The 23692-nt window shown below is 39.3% G+C and overlaps 2 protein-coding genes across 2 annotated transcripts in view; both read right to left on the reverse strand.

The window, feature by feature from the left end:
* Nucleotides 1-986: 986 nt before the first annotated feature.
* Nucleotides 987-13643, reverse strand: LOC116299773 (uncharacterized). Its single transcript, XM_089028600.1, has 16 exons — nucleotides 13008-13643; nucleotides 12258-12365; nucleotides 11679-11789; nucleotides 9620-9730; nucleotides 9412-9525; nucleotides 8896-9006; nucleotides 8415-8531; nucleotides 7355-7471; nucleotides 6037-6150; nucleotides 5603-5713; nucleotides 4619-4729; nucleotides 3786-3896; nucleotides 2775-2885; nucleotides 2178-2309; nucleotides 1947-1958; nucleotides 987-1618 (listed from the first exon to the last, which is right to left on the reverse strand). The coding sequence occupies exons 1-16, from the start codon at nucleotides 13582-13584 to the stop codon at nucleotides 1566-1568; spliced, it is 2121 nt and encodes a 706-aa protein (XP_088884726.1). The 5' UTR covers nucleotides 13585-13643; the 3' UTR covers nucleotides 987-1565.
* Nucleotides 13644-15875: 2232 nt separating this feature from the next.
* The window catches only part of LOC116299772 (uncharacterized), a 30056-nt gene continuing 22239 nt past the window's right edge, over nucleotides 15876-23692 (reverse strand). The window contains exons 18-30 of the mRNA XM_031708490.2: nucleotides 23409-23519; nucleotides 22794-22913; nucleotides 22485-22601; nucleotides 22242-22352; nucleotides 21469-21564; nucleotides 20682-20801; nucleotides 20132-20290; nucleotides 19501-19656; nucleotides 18931-19071; nucleotides 17982-18014; nucleotides 17693-17812; nucleotides 16615-17202; nucleotides 15876-16074 (exon numbers count right to left, since the gene is read on the reverse strand). Of these exons, the coding sequence (XP_031564350.2) occupies nucleotides 15899-16074; nucleotides 16615-17202; nucleotides 17693-17812; nucleotides 17982-18014; nucleotides 18931-19071; nucleotides 19501-19656; nucleotides 20132-20290; nucleotides 20682-20801; nucleotides 21469-21564; nucleotides 22242-22352; nucleotides 22485-22601; nucleotides 22794-22913; nucleotides 23409-23519 (2048 nt within the window). The 3' untranslated portion in view covers nucleotides 15876-15898. The remainder of the gene's footprint in view (nucleotides 16075-16614; nucleotides 17203-17692; nucleotides 17813-17981; nucleotides 18015-18930; nucleotides 19072-19500; nucleotides 19657-20131; nucleotides 20291-20681; nucleotides 20802-21468; nucleotides 21565-22241; nucleotides 22353-22484; nucleotides 22602-22793; nucleotides 22914-23408; nucleotides 23520-23692) is intronic.

Below are 23692 nucleotides of genomic sequence, written 5' to 3' on the forward strand. Positions count from 1 at the left end.
TTGGCTAACATTGCAAACTTCTTCAGCTGTAGGCCTTTGTGTATTATACAGGATATACGTGTTATTTACCGGCCAGGAGGTCCGGATAGGGAAAAACTGTGCCCGAGGTCTTGAATATACGGACCGAGGCCGGTTTCTTTTTTATTTATTTTTTTTATACATGTTTTTGTAATCGTTTTGTTTTAATGTTTAGCAGGAAAGGATACGGACCGCCAGCGCGGGCAGATACTGACAAAATACCGCCCTCTCAAACAGTCAATCAGAACGCACGATTTTTTTAGGATATATAAAAATAAATAAACAATAATGGAGAGATCGAGAACTTCAGAACGGTTCGCGAAAAACAAATAACCATTTAGACATATTTGTAAAGAATTTATGTCGCTTATTTGGCCATGTACACGGTTCTTGGGATAAATATATTTATTTCGTCAGTCAAAACGAGTCTTTGTCAAGTCAAAGGTTCTTGTGTAATTCAAGATGGAGGGTATATTTAAACTTAGTGACGTCAGTAACGCAACCGTTGTTCCTGGGGGGAAAATACACCTAAAAAGTTCCAAAGTACCACCTACCCGCAAATAGCAGTACATAACAAAGATTAGGTGTCAAGTAAGCTCCAGCATACCAGCACATTGGGCAACCCAGTGCAAGCGTCAAGAGCGTCTTGTTGCAATTGAACTTTAAATACGAAGTACAACCATAACAGCAAACAAACAAACAAAAAAGCAAGCAAAGAAAAAAATCGATGACCAATGCTGTAAGTAAAAGTAAAGATGCGCGCGTTCCACACCGCACGGCCGCAAATTGCGAACGCTTATTGTTTTACTGCATCTAGGAACAGCGCATCTCCATACGAAAAAGACTGTTATTTCCAATTTCCAAACTATCGGTACTTACACTAATTAGTGTTGATATGTAAATATTCTGATCAATCAACATTAAAGGATTGTATATTAGAAGAAAAAAACCCAGAAATAGACGGTACGTTTTTGAAGTTTTACCTTTATTTACAAAGCATGATAGCTGCTCTATTTCTTAAAATCATTAATTACATGGATCATAGTCCACATTTAATAATTTTTTGTATTGTAGAAAATTTATTACATATATTCATTACGAAGGGTTCTTGCGAAATTTTGTAGTGTGTAGTTTACACATCACATCTCTGTATACGCCTCTGTTTACACATCTGTATAAATCTTATATGAGATAGTTTACTCTCACTTTCTCCCCCATCCCTCCCCATTATCGAACCGTTACCAAGATCGTCACGCAACCCTCTTACTACTTAGGGAAGAGAGCGTTGCGTGACGATCCCTCATTATTTGCCATAAATAATGCAGCCAATCCCTTGTGAAAACTTAGACATTTAAATAAGATATATATATCTTAGAATAGAGACTAGAGATCTTAAATATTCTTTTCACTTTGCTTTCCGAAGAAGCCATCAAGTTATTTCCCTTCTGAATCGAGTCTATCTCGCTAACTCGTCTGATCTTTTCCCATTCACTTCTCTTGTTCATTGATAACAACACTTTTTTTCTTTGATCTTCTCAGTGCTTGTGTTAATTGGAGGATCTTTTTTCGGCTTTCTCGATTACTGTTCGCTTGCCAATTCCTGTGAATGAAAAGTTAGCGAGAAAACTAATTCAATCCTGCGGGAAAGGTGTGGAATGGACTAGACAAGCTAAGGACGCACATAGATAGAAGCTTTATATGACGCCATATTGGCCATGTTAAGTATGCCGGACAGTGCGAGAAAGGATAAGACAATTTTATTTTGAAAAAGCATCAAGAAATATTTTATAAAACAGCAATAAAAAAATCGTGCGCGTGTGTGCTGTGTGCTTTCATAATGCACGCGCTCCCAACCAATCAGAACGCGAGATTTATAACATTATTTTATAATGGCAAAGAAAATAATTAAGAGTATTATATCAGCTTACCTGGAATGTGTTCTGTTCGAAGGATTTGCAGTCATAAAGGGAGAGAGAGAAAAGGAGAAAAATATATATTAAGAAATGGATGTATCTTAGTATCAGTTTATAAAGTAGAGTGCATACCATATATTTCCGTAAAGAAGTTAACAAAATTGTACAAATCAGTGCAACGTTTTGCGGTTTACTGAGGTCTACTGACCTTACTAAGAGACGCAGTATGCGCGTGCAGAAACTTACCTGGACAACCCGCTTGATGTGGTCCAACAGCAGCTGTCGTACCATCTGGACAGCAGCCATACGTGGTTGTTGCGCATGCGTTAACTACTGAGGCTGTTTCTCTTAAAGGTGCAGCAAAGGTTGCTGAAGGAACTGTTGATCATGAATATAATGATAAATCAATCGAGAATCACTACGGAAAATCCTTTATCTCTCGACTCTTCCTTCTTCAAACATCAGTTGAATTTACGATAACAGTGTGCATCGTTTAATTTCATGAAAAAATAAAATTCCCCATTTTTAAATCTTGAAAAACCTTTAAATTAATTTAATCAATACCCTGAAATAACCTCTGGACTGATCTAAGTCAGGGCACGGCTAACTCACAGATAGAACCCTGAAACAACCTCTGGGCTGATCTAAGTCAGGGCACGGCTCACTCACAGATAGAACCCTGAAACAACCTCTTGACTGACCTGAGTCAGGGCACGGTTAACTCATAGATCAAAACCTGAAACAACCTCTAGGCTGATCTAAGTCATGGCACAGCTAATTCATACATCCAATTTGAATTTAGCGTTTTGTGATTTTAAATTTAAAATGATGGTGTGTACTCACCCTCACAGTTCAGACCAGACCAGTGTATGGGGCAATGACAGTCGTAGCGAAAGGCCTTAGTGATACAGACACCTCCATGTTCACACGGATTTGGATGACACCTGTCTTCCTCTAATTTAAACAATACATTTCATTATAATATATGCACATCCCTATGCGCGCTCTAATTGATTCAAAACTGTGGTCTATCGGATACAGAAGACGGTTCTGACTTCACCTGCGCGCGCATGGTGCATGGCCCAGCTTGACAAACGAATGAATGAAACGTATGTTCTGCGCAGAATTACAATGTTCGATGAAGTGTCATTTTCGACTCTCTGATTGGCTCAGAAGACTAAACTTGCTATCCATAGAACTTCATAATGTTCTGGTATGTGGCGCACGCTATTTAGAGCAATTTTCGTATGACTGCATGTGAAAAAGTCGGTGAAATATTCGTGCCCTAGCGCGACCGTGATGTTTTCTAGGACTTTGTTTGGCGGATTTTTTCTCGCGCAATATTATTAGTTTGGCAGAGTCGTGACATTGGCGTGTCCGCGTCGCGCTCGTGTCGTGTTCCGGGCATTAATTGATTGGATGGAGAGTACATTCTCGCGCATGTGATTGGTCTGGCGTATGCCTTATCGTGTCACGACAGTGTGTTCGTACCGGGAGCTTTTCACAGTCATACGAAAACTGCTCTAAGATCCGGCTTACATGATATAAGTTCCTACCTTCAAAATCATCCTAAATTAGTTCATATTACAGTGATATTCCATTGGATACGAAATTTATTGTTATAATCGACTCGAAGAGCAATAAATTTTGAAGGCGAAAATACATTAAGAATTTAAAATCTACTATAGGTTTTTGAGTATTTTTGAGGGGATTTAGTTTAGTCACTAAAGAAGAAAATGTTTTAAAATAACTTTGCAGCATTGGGCACCAGTTTCTAATCGCAAACGGCCTGAATATATCATGCAGACTAGAACAAGAACGCTTTCATGATATGGTCTTTTGTTTATCGTTTACCTTCACACGTGAGTCCCGTCCATCCCGAAGAACAACTGCACACTGCTTCGTTATTTTCAACTTCACATAACCCACCATGACGACAAGGGTTGGGGTGACAACGATCGCGCTCTGAAGAAGAAACAGCATCATAGATTATACATGGGTAAAAAACTCTAACTTAAAGCAAACCTATTTTTTATGGTGCATGACCGTTCCTGAAACAACCTAGAAATGATCAAAGTTAGGGCACAGACAAACTGCTCACGTGTAATGCGGCCGAGTCTTGGAAGCAAGCCTGAGACGTGGGAGGCGAGTGCGTGGCCGAGATTGTGACGCTTTTCCACATATAACGGTAGTATAAAACTTTCTCAAACTCGATCTTTTTAAAGTCACGTGCGATTTTTGTCCTCGGACATGGTTTTTATATTTTTGGATCGTGAGTCACGTCATTGCGGCCACGTTGGTGGCATTTAAGAAACGATTTATCATTAGCATGCATTGTAAACCGCACCAAGATGGCCGCCATGTTTTTGTCTTTTGACACTCTTGGGAATGCTTGCAACCCATCAATTCTACAGCACACTTATCGTGTCAAAACATATGGGAGTTACTCTATTGACACAGGGACTAATCGTGACCACTTGACTAAAACTGATCAATCAGAGATTGAACTGATAACATTGTTAGCCGATCAGATTATCGCGTTCTCACGCTCTTAATATATCTATGAACTATCTGATTGGCTGGTTTAAAAATATTGAGCTAAAGGTCACAATATGATTGGTTAATGATACTAGTTTATAAAAGTGGACCCGGTTGGAGTTTCCACACAGTAATATAATATTCTGTACCTTCGCAGTTCACGCCCTTGTAGCCCTCCATACACGTACACGTGAAGCCTCCACTGTTTTCATAACATGTGCCACCATTTTGACATGGGTTGGAGTGACACTTAAGTTCCTCTAGAATACAGAAGACAATACGATAAAAACGTTATTGTTTAGTTGAACGAATAAGCTATGTACAGACTATCATGCCTGCATAGAGTGGTTTTACTTACTGTCGTTCTTATGTAAATGAAATGCGGATTTTTGAGGATGGATGTCAATCAAGGCTGTTCCATGACATTCCATAGACACGAAAACTATGTGTTTTCCAACAATGATATGACGTCCACCAAAACCCTATTTTGTCGCGACGTAAAATTGTACGATTCCTTGCGTTAACAAAATCGTTTTTGATCGTTGAACAAACAATACTTTTCAAGTAATAGATATGAGACATAAAAGAAAGACAATGGAAATAAGATCTACTGACTTAACCTGTATTTGTGTATACTCACTATTTCATGGGTTAAGTAAAATAACTCTGCTATTGACGATTCTTAAAACTCCAGTATATGCGGGCTAAGCTTCACTTTGGGAAGCACCGGTGACGTGCGCTGCTAATGCGCCGTCTCTCACCAATGCGACCCGGATGTCGTATATGAGTAGAGTTATTTGTTGGTTCTCTCCTGTGCTTCGAGGGTGTTTCTCCGGGTTCTCCGTTTTTCCTCCCTCCGCAAAAGTCAACTACTAAATTCTAATTCGATCTTTGGGCTTTCACCTAGTTTGGAGTCTAGCTCTGTTGTGATTGTCCCACGCTGTGATACAACAGCTAAAGCTAGTAGATTTAGATTTTTTTTACGTCTGTAATCAAAAGCAGAAATTATAATAACAAAACGCCAAGCAACTTCTTGATTTGAGGCTAAGCCCGCATAAACTGGAGTTTTAAGAGTCGTCAATAGATTTTCAAGCCAGATAATTATTAACACAACGATCAATTGTTCCACATACCTTCACAGTCGTTTCCCCGGTATCCTTCCCTACATACACATCTGTAGCTGTTGAGCTCTGATATACACGTTCCTCCGTTCCGACAAGGGTTTGGGTGACACTTTTCCACTTCTGTTTAGTTGGGATGCAATAAAGAAATTACATAGTTACTAAATATCGCCACTCTGTATCTGATCATTATGTCTATAGACCTCTTAACCTTGGGCGTAATATTTTCCCATTTCAGACCACGTGTCATTCCCTAGAGTATCATTTTTTTGTTGAATGGTTGTGCATGAAAAGACACATGAACATGAATACAACTCAAAGAAATAACGCCCAAGGTAAAGAAAGGTCTATATGATTTGAATTTGTTTCAATCACAGTCAAATGCAATGTTTAAAAACCTGACCAATGCTTGATCATTGAGTTCGATAAATTAAGGTCTTTCTCACCTCGGCAGTATAGACCTTTGTAACCATCCGAACACAAGCAGTGGAAAGTGTTAGCGAACATTGAACACGTGGCTCCATTAGCACAGGGGCTGCTTTCACAGAGGTTTATTTGTTCTGAAAATAAGCAAATGATACGTGAGACATGGACTAGACAAACTTGGCCAACCAACCAACCCACCAACCGACCAACCCACCAACCCACCAACCAACCGACCAACCCACCAACCGACCAACCAACCAACCCACCAACCGACCAACCCACCACCAACCGACCAACCCACCAACCCACCACCAACCAACCCACCAACCAACCACCAACCCACCAACCCACCAACCAACCAACCCAACCCACCAACCAACCACCAACCCACCAACCAAACCAACCCACCAACCCACCAACCAAACCCAAACCCACCAACCAACCAACCCACCAACCCACCAACCAAACCAACCCACCAACCCACCAACCCACCAACCCACCAACCCACCAACCCACCAACCCACCAACCCACCAACCCACCAACCCACCAACCCACCAACCCACCAACCCACCAAACCACAACCCACCAACCCACCAACCCAACCAACCCACCAACCCACCAACCGACCAACCACCAACCACACCAACCCCACAACCACCAACCAACCCACCACCCCCCAACCCACCAACCAACCAACCCACCAACCCCATAAACCAAAGAAACCCAACCAACCCACCAACCACCAACCAAACCCCACCCACCCCACTCACCACCACCCACCACCCACACCCCACCAACCCACCACCCACCAACCCACCACCACACCACCAACCCACCAACCCACCAACCACCAACCCACCAACCCACCAACCCACCAACCCACCAACCCACCAACCCACCAACACCACCAACCCACCAACCCACCAACCACCAACCCACCAACCCACCAACCCACCACCCACCAACCCACAACCCACCAACCCACCAACCAAACCAAACAAGACCATGTTTTCATCGTTTCCCTGCATTTTACTGTCTCTTTTGCAAACCTCTCACTAAACACGAGTATTATTCTTTCATCTACCACTTAGATATTTGTTCAAATTCTGAAGAATATTCTGCTTGTTGACTGATGTACGTTTCACGTTTGCCAACAAGATGCTTAAACTATAGTAAAAAATGCGTAACCTCAAAACTGACCATTTGCAAGAGCGATTTTACTCGCCCCGTAAAACAAAGATACAAAATAAGTCCGCGCACTATAAACAGCCAAAGTAAAGAAGAAGAAGAAGAAGAAGAAGAACACCAGGTAGAAACAATGGAATCACAACACACACCTTCACAATCTCTTCCTCTGAAACCACGTTGACATTCACATTTGTATTCCTCTTCTTCCAGCAATTCTCGACAGATGCCAGAGTTTTGACAAGGATTAGGATCACATCTTTTCTCCACTAAAAAAGTATATGATAATATCTCAGCACCATTAAGGCATGGCTCTTTTGAGGAAATGATGGAAAATCAGTTATTTATTCATATCTTTGACAGTTTATAATGAATCTTTCCCAATTGTGGCTCGTAGTAGTAATTCTTCAAGGCAAGCAATTACCACATATGTGTTACCATGGAAACCATGTCACGTGACCACAAGACCGCCATCTTGGATTTTTTAAACAAGCCTTTTGAAGTCCTATTGAAACTACTTCAAAAGTCCTGAAAATCCATCTGGTTGTCACGTGACTTAGTTTCCATGGCAACCAAGGCAACTAAGGTTCCTTCTTTTGACAAAAGACATTAACTTGCCAAGTTTGGGTAAGATTCGTAGAAAACTGGCTATGATATAGCTAAACAGTTTTTCATCTGAGAGCCATGCCTTAATGATGCTGAGATTGTTTATTTACACTTTTTGCAGCACACAGCTGTATTATAGAATATGGAATTATAAAGGATTGGTGTCATATATTTTTTCCACTAAAATATATGTTCGTCTTCCTCTTTATTTCTCGTTCTTGTTATGTCTTGTCGCTTTGCCGTTCACATTTGTCACATTTGCTTTTCTGCTGCTAATTGTGTGTGTGTGTGTGTGTTACTTTCTGGAGCTACTGAATAAAATTATAACTTAAATTGTCTAGGGTCTAACTTTGAAAACCTTACGGTTCCTTTAGCCTCTAGTCATTTCCTTGAATGTAAAGCATTTTTTCATGAGATATAATGTAAAAAAAAAACTAAATCAGGAAAAAAATGCACTAATATATATATATATATATATATATATATATGTAAATATTTATAATATGGAAATGGGAATAAAGATTATTGTTATTACTATTGTTTTGAAAAATGATAAGTTTTTTTGCGCAGGTTTTCTTAAGATTATTTCATACCGTATGAACTTACTTTCACAGTTTTTTCCCTTGAACCCGTGTTGACATATACATCTGTAGATATTGGGACCCTGGTTTATACACGAGCCGCTGTTTAGACATGGATTAGAATCACAAGCTGATATCATAGCTGTAGAAAATGACAAGATGAGTAAAGCTTAGCTAATGTTCTGTTTGCTTGTTTATCAATTTCTTTGATTATCTGTTCGTCTATCCGTGCGCATGCGTTCATCCGTCCGTCTGTCTGTCTGTCTGTCTGTCTGTCTGACATCTGTATGTGTGCTTGCTTCGTTCGTTTGTTTTTGGTTTCTTCTTTCGTTTGCCTTACTTAACTTTCTGAGTTTTTGTCCATCCGTTTTTCATCTATCTGCTATTTGTTTGTTTATAGTTGTTTAGTGGCTTTGTTAGTCTGTCTTTCTGTCTGTTCATTCACTCTTTACCCCTGTATTACCATGGAGTGGTCTATGTAGTGGTACTAAAACATTGCTACTTACTATCGCAGTTGACTCCCGAGAACCCGTTCGTACAAGCACAGGTATAAGAATTATGATGATCAAAACAAGTTCCACCATTTCTACATGGCTGATTGCGACATTTACTCTCAACTGAAACAAATCAATCAAGATATCAATCGTTAATACTATTAAAGAAATAGAAAACACGCGCGTTTGATGTTTGCAGTTATGAAGCACACGGGGGTTGGCAGAACACGAGAGAAGTGTAGGACATAGTAATGGAGCGGAATAGTTTGGAAACTCCATAGAATAAAGGTATTGTTTTGCGTTCGAGAGTGAACCGTACCATCACGTGATTACTATAGTTAAAAGAAGCACGAAGCGTAGCAGAGTATCGTAATGACGCAACTGAAAGTGCGCGCTTGTCCTTTGAGCTCTCATAAAGCACGCGCTCCCAACCAATCAGAACGCGATATTTATAACAGTTATTTTATAAACTATAATACGGATAGGATTGACTTTTTTTCATAGCTACGCGCGTAACGATCTACTGACCTTCACAAGATTGACCGCTGAAGCCATCCCCACACAAACACGAGAAAGAGCTAAGACTACTCGAGAGACATGTGCCGCCATTAAGACACGGACTGATGTAGCAGTGGTTTTGAACTATAGAGCATGCGCAAAGGTAACAACGTTAGTGTCAGGACGTCTTACTTAGTACAAATATGTATAAGTCATGTGTATGTATTACGTCACATACCTTCGCATGACGGTCCTTTGTATTCTGGTGGGCATGCGCACTCGAATCCATCGTCCACCTCGGTACACGATCCTCCGTTTCTGCATGGATTGGGCTGACACTTGTTGTGCTCTGAAAATATACGTGATAATTATCATGATTATGATCGTTATCATCATCATCACCATCATCATCAGCAGCAGTAATTACACTATCATCGACAGCAGCAGCAACATGACCATCATCATCAATATCATCATCACCGTCATCACCGTCATCATCATCATCACCATCATCATCATCACCACCACCATCATCATCACCATCATCATCACCATCATCATCATCACCATCACCATCATCATCATCATCATCATCACCATCATCATTACCTTCATCATCATCACCATCATCGTCGTCATCACCGTCATCACCGTCATCATCATCATCACTATCATGATTATGCTGATGGTGATCCACTGGAAGAAGAGTCAGTCAATCGCATTATTTATTATTTATTTCATCAATACCATTATCATCACCATTGTCATCATCATCATCATCATCATCATCATCGTCATCAGCACCGTTACAAACAACTTTATAAGAGTATTTGATTAACATACACTATCGATTATTTGCTATTCAATTTTCTAAATTAATTTAATTATTTTCGTTTTGTACCAAAGAATACATTTTTGGATTGTGCTCTACTGTACCAAACAGCGGGCAATCTCCAATTAGATAATGTGATCTGGTAAAATTGTATCATTTGAATATAAACATTCTTTCTGGCTTCATTAGTGCACTCTCTAGGGACCCTTCACGTGCCTTGGCCTAACGAGCTTTTGTTTGGTATGTTATAACAGTTGAATATGTATTTGCATAAAAAATATGAAATGACATTTTCTCTTGCGCTATCTGATTATTATTAGTTTCACTCGTAAAGATATTGTAATTAATGAAGGTTGGTCTTAAAGCATTAGGATTCATCCGCCAGTAATGTTTACCAGAACACTAGTCCTTCCATTTCTACGATCTTCAAGAGTTGAAGTTCCTTTGAGCAGGTGAGTTTTACGATTCCTCGATGCTACATATGCTAGTATTTAACATTAGTAGCCATATTGTCAAAAAGCTTGAGAAATACCGAAATACGTATCTGATATTTGCGCGTTTAAGGGTCTTTATGGTAAAGTACGAAGCGAGGAGTCGAAATAAATATATATTTTATACGTGTTTAATTTACAAAACTTTTGCTTTCGTTTGATATGTTATTGAACTTTAACACTCTTACTATGCATTAATACTCCCGTTTCGAGTTCTCTTTGCTTAGCCTTAGTCTCTGTAGTACGTTATAATATTCAGCTATTCAACCAAAACCCGTGGCATTTTAATCAACTCGTATTGTTCTGTAGTACGTACAATCCTTTCAATACAATGGAACTTAATAAATGAAAAGAATATATAATATTTGTACACCATCTAGGCAAAGACTGAGCAAAGACGAACATTGAATAATCTTGACTGAATGTACTTGTTGCATATTGCCTGGCACAAGAAAGGCATGTTTTCATGTTTTGATACTTAAGATTCTTACTGGGTAAGCAAATTGGCGATCAGCATGAATACTAAACTGGTTTCCAATTTTGCCCAGTTTCACTCACACACACTACATTCGCCAGTATATTCTATGCATGTTTATAGCTCTCAACTCACATGGTGATTTTTACTGACGGAGATAGTAAAAGTGGATTACGAAAGTATAACAAAGTTGGGGGGGGGGGGGGGGGGGGTGGAGACAAGAGCGCACACCTTTGTTTATATATTTAAGTTTATATACATAAGCTTAAATCTGATACTAATATATTTATATTAATTCCGCAATAACCTAAAAGAAAAAAAAAAATAATGCCACGGCCGATTGAACTTTCATTCCCCTACACTCTCACTTTTGGATGCTCTTGATTAGGCGATAGTGATACATCGATAAGATTATTGATTGAAGTCAAAGACTTTTGAATAGAAAAACGAAGGAGAGCCGTTTTTACTGAATCGGTGTATACATTTAAGATTTGATTACCTTCGCAGTTTGTTCCTTTATATCCCTGCATACACGTGCAAACGTATCCCCCGTTAGCCATGGTACATATCCCACCGTTACGACAGGGATTAGGATGACACTTATTTTCCTCTGTTAAGATTACAGTCAATATGAAATATATTAGTAAATTAACCAAGATGGGTCGTGTCGGCAAAGCTATAATTAGATAAGAATCAAAGGTAGCGTAAGTTAGCTCTCATCTTTGGAGTGTTGGGTTCGATTCCTAGACTTGACATCACATTTGAGTAGTGTTTGTCAGGTCTCTCCATTCATTGGAGGGGTTTTATCTCGGGTTCTCCAGTTTTCTCCCTTCACAAAACCCAACAAGTGAAATTCCAATTCGTTCTGTGAGTTAGCCGTGCCCTGACTTAGACCAGCCCAGAGGTCGTTTCAGGGTTTGATCTGTGAGTTTACCGTGCCCTGTCTTAGATCAGCCCAGAGGTTGTTTCAGGGTTTAATCTGTGAGTTAGCCATGCCCTGACTTTGATTAGCCGAGAGGTTGTATCAGGGTGTCAATAAAATTGCAAGGTTAAAGGTAGAGTGTTACTCTGTTTATACCTTCACAATCAGATCCTTTGAAGCCATGTGTACAAATACACTCGTAACCATTCTTAACCTCATTACATGTTCCTCCATTCTGACATGGATTCGAGTCGCAGTTACTATCTGAAATAAAATGATTAGTTAGAATTCATACAATTAAGGATATCTCTTCCCATTTCGTAGCCTAACTTTTGCATGGAACATTCCTATTCAAAGTGTGATTACAAAGCAAAACGAAAGAAAACAACAACAACAAAACAACAACAAACAAAAACAAACAAAATCTAAGAAAGAAAGAAAGAAAGAAAGAAAGAAAGAAAGAAAGAAAGAAACCCTGTTCTAGTGATGAACCAATTTTTTTCTGTCAAAAATGGTCGTCTTTAGGAAGAATTGCTTCAAATTTATGGCTTAACTATCAGCAATCCAAATTATGAAAAACATTTTCAAAACTCCAAGAGCAAATTTACGAGAAAACCAGAGTCCCAAGACCAAGGATTATAAGCTTGAAATGACGGCCAACTAAATAACTAAAACCATGTCTCTGGAAGGATGGAAATGTCAGATTAAACGGCGGGTCAGTCCTATGCAGTCGAGGTACAGTGTCTTGTCCTTAGGATCACCCAATATAGGAGATCCGGGTGAAGTTTTACATGATCTGATAGATAGCACATTCTATATAGCATAAGAAAATTAATGAAAACATGGTTAAAACAGGGGCGGAAAAAAAGGACCAAAACGATTCGTAAAAGAAATTTGAATAATTACCTTCGTCTTCATCTTCTTCAAATTGCTTCATTAAATTAGGATTTTCAAACATCTGTAAAGGAGAACGCATTTCATGCTGTTCGCCCATGAACGGATGGAAGAGGTGGTTCATTAGCAGTGAGTTGTACGGGATTGCTATAGGAGGGCGAGGGATATGGGTCGTCACAACAGTTTTCTGTGTCAAAGGAGGTGGTCGCATCATCATAAATGGTGACTTTTGGAAAGATCCGAACATTGACAGATGCGGAGGACGCAAGATAAACTGTCGTTTTTGCTCTTTTTTTCCTTTAGAGGTCAGTGGTAGACGATCTATGGCTTTGGTGGATGACTTGACCTTTGATGGTGCCATGGTCTTTGGTACAGTCTTGCGAGTCTTCGACCCGACACGTTTCAAAAATTCCACCTTATGGTATTTTGACTTCATCCATTTTTGTTTTGGCTGCTCTTTTGTCCCATTATTTTGTAGTCTGAAAATTTGATTCCCTTCGTTTTTCGCATCTCCGCTTTCACTCTTGGTTGCTTGAGTGAAGAACAAAAGTAGGATCCCAAGAAATAATCCTAGAAAATTTAACCTCATTTTCGAGGACTTTGTAGGTTGTAAACTAAACGGTTCAGTTTCGATGCCATCGGGTTTACGTACATGTTCTTGGATGAGACATGACTATTGGATAAATCCATTCATTCGTGACAAGTTAACCGGGAATGCATTGATTTCACAGGTCTCGTATTCAACACTGTTTATTTATTCATAGAAATCAGAGTCAACTCGTAAAAACAAAATATAATGTACAAAATACTAAACAACATCTGCTAAACAATCACACCTCACACACAAGGACACCTCTATCTATTTCATGATTTCTAGAAGACTCCAAGCCTTTAGAAGATTTAAAAAAGTCCCCAAACATTTGTGATTTTTTTATTCCTTGGACGCGATTTTCTGACCGTGTTTTACTTAAATTCACATATTATTTTTAATTAGTTATTTCGTTTTGTCGTTTTACAACGTTTTATCAGCAGGTGTTCTTTTCATGATATATCTTTGAACTGGTGTTTAAATTATCTTTAGAAAAACATTGTGAAGCGAATATTGAAATCAAAACATTTTTCTTTTTGTTAAATTTGGTCGTGTTGAACATGCGGTCCTTGAGGTCAGTAAGTAGCTGAGGAGTAAATGTAGCATATGCGCAATACTTTTTAGATTAAATAGGTAATTATATATAGTTATAGTTTCCGTTGATCCACTGTTCATGCAAAGGCACTTAGAATATCAAACTTTTTTAAAGAAAAGTTAATAAAGGTTTTGTTACATGTTACATGTTGCATACCAGGCCTGAATTGCACTATGGGTGATGTGAATGCAATCACTAAAAGATCACTAGGCTCTGAAATATTCCTAAACTTTGTGTGCGCGTTTTACCTACATATAATGTCTTCTGTGCTGCCTTTTGTACATGTAAATATGATACATTTCAACCTTGCAACATGCAACATGCAACATGCAACATGCAACATGCAACATGCAACATGCAACATGCAACATGCAACATGCAACATGCAACATGCAACATGCAACATGCAACATGCAACATGCAACATGCAACATGCAACATGCAACATGCAATGCAACATGCAACATGCAACATGCAACATGCAACATGCAACATGCAACATGCAACATGCAACATGCAACATGCAACATGCAACATGCAACAACGATGAAATAGCTGATATTGTTCAAATTTTATCAAAATCCACTGATCTACTCTAAAGAATGACACCGACAACCATTCAGGTGATTTTCTAAATGTTTAGTTTCAAAATTGTTCTTAAAACAGTCTGGTTCTTATAACGTATGCAAAGCGTTTGTAAAATGTTCATTACTCACTTAGTATTTTGAAGCCCAATAAGTCTATTCGGTTCAGGTGAGGGATATAGTTCATCTAAAGCACCCCCAAGCATGGATGCCCACCCTAGGTGCCCACCCTAGGTGCCTACCCTAGGTGCCTTAATCTCTATAACCAGTGATAGATATCATTTACGAGGCACTGGACAGGAACCAATAATCCCCTTGCATTTGACGTCAAAGATGCTCGAAGTAAAGGATAAAACAAAAGCATTTCAATCTCCTGAGAACAGACCGTTTTCTCGAGGTCGCGTGCGCATCCAACTTGAAGGGTCACAAAACTGAAAAACGCAAATTCAGTAAAACTGAGAAGACAGTTTTATAATAATCGAATAATCGATTTGATGAATTCTTATTGAAAATGTTTTCATAGCAATGCATAATAATATTCGTGTTCTGGTATCGTGGCCCGTTAAGCTCCTTAAATTTGGATGCGCACGCAAACTTGAGAAAATGGTCTACTATAAACCTCTTCAGCTTGGGCGTCGTGTTTTCTCATTTCAGACCACGTGTCATTCTCTTGAGAATAAGATTCTTTGTTTGAGTTGTATCCATATTCATGTGTCTTCGTGCGCAACTGTTAAACAAAGAAATGATACTCTAGGGAATGACACATGGTCTTGAGAATAAGATTCCTTATTTGAGTTGTATCCATATTCATGTGTCTTCTCGTGCGCAACCGTTAAACAAAGAAATGATACTCAAGAGAATGACACTTGGTCTGAAAAGGGCAAACGTTGCACATGAGGAAAAAGAGTCTATAGAATATAGGTCTTCTGTATTTAGCTAGGTTTAGGGGAGCTTGATATCTGCCATTTGAGCTTCCTCCTGCTTAAGTCCTCTCATGTCCAGTTCTAGAATACTACTATTTTTAAGATGCAGAAAAAATTCAAGAGCCCTTGTTTTTTTTAATTTATTTTTTCTTTTTACAAAAACTATATACTTTAATTTCTTTAAAATTTTTACGATAAATATTTAGAATTTTTTAATGATGATTTTTGTCGGACGAGTGACGGGTGTAGTGTTTCTCTCGTTTTTCTCTCTGTTGTTCTTTTTCTTTTCTTCTGGTGCGTCCTAACAGCAGTCCATCGCTTTCATCTTTGTTTTTACTTTCTATATATGCAACGTACGGCTGTCCACCCCAGCTGTTTGAGTAACTTACTGAAAAAAGAAGTACATGTGATTAAAAAGGATATTTTAAGGCATCGCACCATGGCATGCTGATTTATTGAACACTCGCTTTTAGTAAAAAAGGATATTTTTAAATAAGAGGACAAAAGGTTTGGAGCTGAAAAAATGAAACTGAGACGTCTATTTGGACGATACGGCGGCCATCTTGGATCGCAAGGCATTATGGGGCGTCCAGGGGAAAACTACAGCTTTGTCACAGTAATGACGTCGATTGATATTAACAGCTCACCGCAAGAGAATACAACAATGATGAATTAAGACGGCACATTGATCACCTTTACCCATAAAATAAAGACAAACACACGAAACTCTATATATTTTACGTCATCTTTGTTTTGTTTTGCCTCCTGGCAAGATGGCCGCCATATCGTCAAAGTAGTCCATTGGATCTACATTACTTTTATTTAACCAGAAAATGCTTAGCCATGGTCATGACACAGTAAACGTACGTCCGTATCCAACATTTACCTCACCTAAAGAAACTCAAAATTGAAGCTCTCGTCTTTTTACCTGGGTTTTTATAAGTACTCCTCTGACCAGCCCCATGTTGATAGTACGCTCCATAGTTTGTCGCTAAGGGCAACGCCCTTCCATTGGCTGTGTTGTATTGGTATCCATTACTGTTTTGATTGAGCAAGGTTGATGACCCCGCTGAAGACGGCTGGTCATTATAAAATGCTCTTCCTTGGCCACTTGGACTAGGACTTCCCGGATAGACATACGGGTATACGGTACCGTATCCCCTATCACGTGACAAAGCAGTATACCTATACGCTTTTGGTGCAGGTTTTCGAGTTTGTGCTTGAGCTACTATCTCTCTGGTAACCGGGATGTCCGGGGGCTGAATACCCGGTGGCATCAAGATCTCCGGAGACGGGGCGAACGATTCCGTCAGTACGTTCTCTGGGGGATTAGCTACCATGTCGGGCAACTCATTTGATTCTTCATTTGAAGAAGTAAACGACGATGGAGATGCTGTTGGGGGACCCATAGCTGTAGGCTGGACGAGTTTCCCTGGCTTTGGAAACGATGACGGTGGACCTCCACTCAAGGAATTGCCTTGGGCATTGGCTTTTGTAGATAATTGGTACGTAGCTCCTGGATGGAGGAGGACGAAAGAAATGTGACTATTATAGGAGTTAATTATCAATGTTCAGTAAAACTGGATGCAGTAATGCCGGCATGCAGCAAAAGTAGAAGCAATAGGAACGACAACAGGAACAACCAAAAGGCAGTATTAGAAACAGCAGCTGCAACATCAGCAACATTTACGATAACAAAGGTAAAAAGCATTCATTCTTTTTTAACAATTGTCTTTACTTTTTGCAACCCTTTTACCAGAGAAAATTATTTTTCATTTATGACAAGTTTGCGATTTTTCTCCACAAATTCCTGTTTGCCTGTAAAGCGACGATTTACGTTGCTACGTGTCATTCTCTTAAGAATAATCTTTTTATCTATCGGTTGCATATGAGAAGACAAAATGAATATAGATGCAGCTATAACGAAGAATCTTATTCTCAAGTGAATGTCATGTTGTCTGGAATAGGAAAAAACATCGCACCAAGACGAATAGGGTCTATCGTACCTTCATTTTCTAACGTTGGTTCTTCTACTTCTGGTTTAGTATAAGCTTCGATATTGGCTCCTGGATTCGGCACTTTTACAATCTGATTGGCATTAAGTAAACCCGTCTGTCCTACATTTACTGCCAGAAAGAAAAGAAAGCAAAATTATGAAATTACCCATTCCGAGGTTGAAGAAAAAACTGGGTCGGGTTGGCGTTGCAGTGCATTGTGGGGCTGTTTAGGGGGGAGGGGGTGGGGTGGGGGCATATTTCCAAGAGCATAGTTAACACGTATAGGAATCGAACATACCTCTGGCTGGCTGGGCTTGTCTTACGAGGATAACTGTGGGATAGCAAGAAAGAAAGATTGTCCATTCTGTCAATAGCTATATTTTTCTAGCGTTATAATTCCCTTTCTAAAAAAGTATGTCGTTGGTTTTGTGCTAAAAAAAAAAAAGAAAAGAAAATTCCCCAAGTTTCCCCCCAAAATTATATCCATCCTAATGAGGCCATCAGCTGCGCATTATCAGGTGCGCACGAAACGGATAAGTTTTCTCCGTCGTCTCGAGTTTGCGTCGCCTTCTAAATCTATATATTGGTCAGCACGGATACCATAGGGATGAAAGCACTCGCCTCTCGCTAAGGCGACCCGAGTTTTTTTCGCGAACACGATGTCATGTGTGAGTAGAGTTGCTTGTTGGCTCTCTCCTGTGCTTCGAGGTTTTTTTTTTCGGGTTTTCCAGTTTTTCCTCCCTCCGCAAAATATCATCTTCAAAATTCAATTTGAGTTCATTAGAAGAGCCACTCTGTACAACCACTGTTATTTGCTATTTATTTTTATCATTGAAAAAATATCAGTGATGGCTAATCAAGAGCTTATCAGAAAACAAGTTCTCAGACAATCGAAGAAATAGAAAACGCGCGCGCGTGCTGTGTGCAGTCATAAAGCATGCGAGAATTGGCAGAACACGAGAGAAGTGTTAGGAGAAGCATGACGCGTAGCGGAGTGCTTTTGGACACTTCTCGAGTGTTCTGCCAATCCCCAAGTGCTTTATGACTGCACACAGCACAGCAAGCAAGTTTTTTATTTCTTTTATAAAATACAAATTACAATAATAGGTAGGAATGACGCAACGGAAAGTGCGCGCGCGTGCAATGTGCTCGCATAAAGCACGCGCTCCAGACCAATCAGAGCGCGACATTCATAACAGTTATTTTATACAAGGGTTTTAATCTGAAATCTGAATGTCTATCCGTACCTTCACAATCGATGCCTGCATATCCCGTAGGGCATAGACATTTATACCCATTAGCATTGAATGCTACATCTGCGGTATTAGAAGGGTCGATACATGTTCCTCCATTTATACAAGGGCTGGACTGACATGCTGGCTGAGGAACTAAATAGGAACATAAATATATTTAGCTTTATCTATATTTAGATATAAAAAGAACTCCGGAAGCAATTAAATAAAGGAGGCAATTTTATCTTGATCTCTCGGTAGCTTTTTCTGGATCATATTTTTGCGAATTGAAATATTTTCAGATTTTGCTGAATAAGATATGCTCAAAAATTTTTCCCAATGATTTCATTCATTAATGCATGCGCTCTAACATTTTCTAAGCTTTGATGAGAAAGTGTTGCATGAATTTCAAAGGTATGTTTCAGTGCTCTGGGGAAACGTCTTCAAGTTTCAGGAATTTTCCAGAAAATTCCCAGCAATTCCAGAATAAGCGCGTAATAATTCGTAATTTTTTTTCTTTCTCGAGCAAATAAAATTTGTAACTACAAATTTCTCAACTTGCGTTATATAGTGTTTTTTCTCTACCTTGGCAATTCTTCCCACTGTAGCTCGCAGGACAAAAGCATCGATAGTCTAGTGCATTGATTAGCTTCAGTTCCATCCCTTGGCTGTTAGTGTCATCATAGCACGTTCCTCCGTTTTGACAAGGGTGTGCGATGCAGGGATTCTTGAGAACTAGTTCTAAAATTAAAATTATTAAATCAGCACTAGTGAGGTCTTCTTAGCGCGCCCATCAAATACAAGATTGTGGGCGTGTTGTCTGATGTGGGTTCAGTCGTGGATGGGAATGAAGAGGGTGTACATTTGTAGCAATTATGTAGCCATGCTGTACTTAGCATCATTTGAAACGGCTTTAAGTGAGTTGCACTTACGATGAGAAGCCACTTCAATGTTGCGGCATGTGAGTCAGTACCGTATGTTTCCCACTCATACGAGAACCATTCTTATGGGAAACCATGTCAGTGTTACTGCATGTCGTACCGTGTACGTGCTGTAAGTCAGTACCGTATGTTTCCCACTCATACGATAACCATTCTTATGGGAAGCCAACCTACCCAGCACCCCAGGGATCTTGTTAGTGGATAATAGAATATCCTAATGCCAATAACTAAGGATTAATTAATAATTCATAATAATATCTTATTAATATCCTTACTATCACAGGTATCTCCAGCGTATCCCTTGGGACAAACACACTTGAAGTCTGCTGAACTAGACAAGACAACTCCCTCCAGGAGACTACCATTGTTGTTAGTCGCGTCCACACACACGCCATTGTTCAGGCATGGACGAGACTTGCACGCGCTTAAGCCAACTGTGGACGAGAGGGTAAGGTAAAGTTGTTACTATTTTACATTTCCAGATGATTTTCTTTTGAAACATTTCAGTTAGCATTAACATGAAATTTAGAAATAGAAGATTAAAAAAATATCTTTTTACAAGATAAACTTTAAAAAATTTTTATATGAGGCAATCGTTATTGGTGAGTTTCAGTCAGTTGATAATAGTCTCATTACTGAATCTTTTTATCTGCTCCAAATGGTGGTCAAACACTGACCACCATGTGTTGTCAACCAGGAAGAATTCTCATTGAAAGCTTATTATGATTCAGCTGATGAATATTCCGCTAGAGACAGGAAATGACGTCGATTGAAACCCAGCAATAGGAAGAACAATGCCTTTAGAAGGAATGTATCTTGTCTTACTTTCGCATTTTTCTCCTTGGAATCCTGGACGACATGCGCACTGGAACACCTTCCCGCCATGCCCTGGGGTACATAGTCCACCGTTTTCACAGGGGTTCGGTAAGCAAGGGTCGCCAGATGCTGAATAAAAGCAATGGTTATTATACAAGTGGAAACAATACCACGTACAGTGATAGAAAAAAATCACAATCTACTAGCCACACGGTCTTGTTTTGATCCCTTCTCTATCGATATTATTCCATTCATAATTTTTCATGGTTAATGAGCAGCATGATTGTTTGCACGTTACATCTGACCGCCATGCTGGTGGTATAACAACGTTGATACAGCCGACATGGCTTCCATGTATTTGTCAGATGGCTGCAAAACATCTATTGATAGCCATTTCATAAAGAAAATACTTTTGATAATGTATAAATACGGCTAAATACCTTTATATTTATATTTATTTACATTAAAACCTTGCATTACGGACACCTCTATATTACTGACAAATATTTAGTTCCCGGCAAAATCACTATTCATTTTTGTTTCATAGCCCCGACTTTTATATTAAGAACACCTCTATATTACCGACAGCCCTATATTAAGGACACCTATATATTACCGACACCTCTATATTAAGGGAAGATATTTAAGTCCAGGCAAAAGCACCATACATTCTTTGATTCATAGACTTGAACTCTATATTATCTATATTACGGCCCGACATGACTTTTCTCCTTCTTCGACGTCGGTATTATAGAGGTTTCACTGTAGTTGCTAAAGTATAGTATTGGATACTTACCAGTACAAGTAAACCCGTTGCCTATAAAACCTGGATTACATTCACATGTTCCTTTGATACATCTAGCGTTAACACCACACCTGACGCACTTGTCGACTTTAGAAAAAATGGGACAGATTCAGTTGGTGCTGAACGATAGACAATATACATGATACTTGCGCACGAGAAGACACACAATATGGATACCGACAGAGCGTTTTCACGTGGCGTCACAGCGGCCATGTTGGTGTACTAAAACAATGCATTTTATATCCCCGGGGAATTGAACACTATCTTATTCAAAAAATGTGCAGAAAGTTTCTATTGTTGATACACCAATATGGCCGCCTTCTCGCTTGAGTGAAAACGCACTATAGACTATTAACAAAAAAGAAAATTTATTAAAGAAACGAAAATGAGAACGAGAAAATAAGACGTTTTTGAACGGATTACGTCATCCAATATCACGGCAGTGCCGTCACGTACTGAAATATGAAGACGCATGAAGTTATCCAATATGGCGTCACGTACGAGAACACAAAGACTATTGTTGCGCATACCCTCTCGCAGCGAGTGTTGGGCTTAAACTCGTAAAGATTCAATGATCGACACACTATTTTAAAAACCATGTGCTTCTCCTTTATTTTCTCTCCCTTCGACCCTAATCCCGCAAAGGACTCTGGGCGATGCCAACATTCAACCTTAGGGGGAAAGTGGTGCGACTATCAGACTGTGACGTCATCCAACATGGCGGCAGTGACGTCACGTACGAGAACATAAAGACAAGAACCTACCTCCACATCTTTTCCCCATATACTGGTCAGCACATTGACAAGAGAAAGCATCTTCAGAGTTGAAACACGAACCTCCATTCATACAAGGGTTGGGATAACATCGGTCAATGCCTGAAAGGGATGGAATCTTTTTCGTAAAATAATTATTAAATGAATAGCTTTCAGGAAACGTTTCATCACTAAAAAAAACAACAAAATAATTAGCTCTAATAGCTATTCATTATACTCAAACTTCTCTCTTACGTTCACAGTGGTACCCATGCCACCCTTTGTGACACAGGCAGTGATAGCCGAGGCGGGTCTGGGCCTGAAGACATGTTCCGTTGTATAGACATGGATTTGGAGAACATTTATCGCGACCTGGAAAAGTAAGTTCTAACATTAAACGAACGAACGAACGAACGAACGAACGAACGAACGAACGAACGAAGGAAGGAAGGAAGGAAGGAAGGAAGGAAGGAAGGAAGGAAGGAAGAAATTTTCCATTGTAAATCCTATGATGGTCCGTGGATTATTTCATGACAATTTCTAATGAAGAGAATTGTAACTTACGGTCGCACGTTTTTCCAATGAACCCTTGTTTACAGATACAAATATATCCATCCTTGTTCTTGACTTCGGAGCAGAGCCCTTCGTTCTTGCACGGGGAAGGCAAACAAGGACTGCTTAGAGCTGAAATAAGATCATAAGTAACCCTACACTCAGTTGAGGAACACATTTTCGCAGTTAATAAATAGAACTAAACCACCGTTTTTATATTTAATACCACATGTCATTCTCCAGAGTATAATTTCTTTCTTTAACGGATGCGAACGAAAATATACATGAATATGGATACACCTCGAGCAAATAATTTTGTCACATCGAGCTTTACTCTATATGTTAGTGTCGAAGTTGGAGTAGAGAAAGCTCACTCCATATATGGTATGATCAATTCCATATTTGGATTGTGCGGAATGACACGTGATCTGAAATGGAAAAATATAATTCCTAGACAGATTAGGTCTTTTTTAATTCTTAACAGTTTTGATTGAACTCGAAATGGTATACATAATCTTCTTAGCTTCAAATGACCTCCAACGGTCCAAGTTTTCATTTGCACTCTTTTCTTGTAAGACACAACTATTGCTAGTGTGACTTTTCTAAATGTCATTACACGTTACTCACCGTCACATATTTTCCCATAATGCCCCTCAGGGCAATCACACTCGAAACCGTCTAGTTTGGGAGTACACGTTCCGCCATTCTTGCAAGGGTTGCCATAACAGAAATTGAGCTCTAAACCAATAAAAAATTAGCCATAACTTATTTCGAAATTTTAAAATTTTGACCTTAATTTTGCAGTTGGATGTCGAGTTTTAGGGCCATGAGTTTATTAGTATTGTATACTATTCAGTGTTTATACCTTTATGAATAAAGATCATATCTATCTACCTATCTATAACTTGCAA

This window comes from Actinia tenebrosa, unplaced genomic scaffold (genome assembly GCF_029948245.1).
Source record: "Actinia tenebrosa isolate PJP-AT-01 unplaced genomic scaffold, QUT_ActTen_1.0 PGA_scaffold13__45_contigs__length_12533684, whole genome shotgun sequence".
In the NCBI taxonomy this organism is placed as follows: Eukaryota; Metazoa; Cnidaria; class Anthozoa; order Actiniaria; family Actiniidae; genus Actinia; species Actinia tenebrosa.

Excerpts from the sequence above, each read along its gene's own strand:
- LOC116299773 (XM_089028600.1), bottom strand. The coding sequence starts at position 13,584 with ATGAGGTTAAATTTTCTAGGATTATTTCTTGGGATCCTACTTTTGTTC. Across the intron at positions 11,790-12,257 it reads CAAAGGATCTGATTGTGAAG|AGGAAAATAAGTGTCATCCT; the intron begins GTATAAACAGAG and ends TAATCTTAACAG. Across the intron at positions 4,730-5,602 it reads CCGGGGAAACGACTGTGAAG|AGGAACTTAAGTGTCACTCC; the intron begins GTATGTGGAACA and ends TCTGTATTCTAG.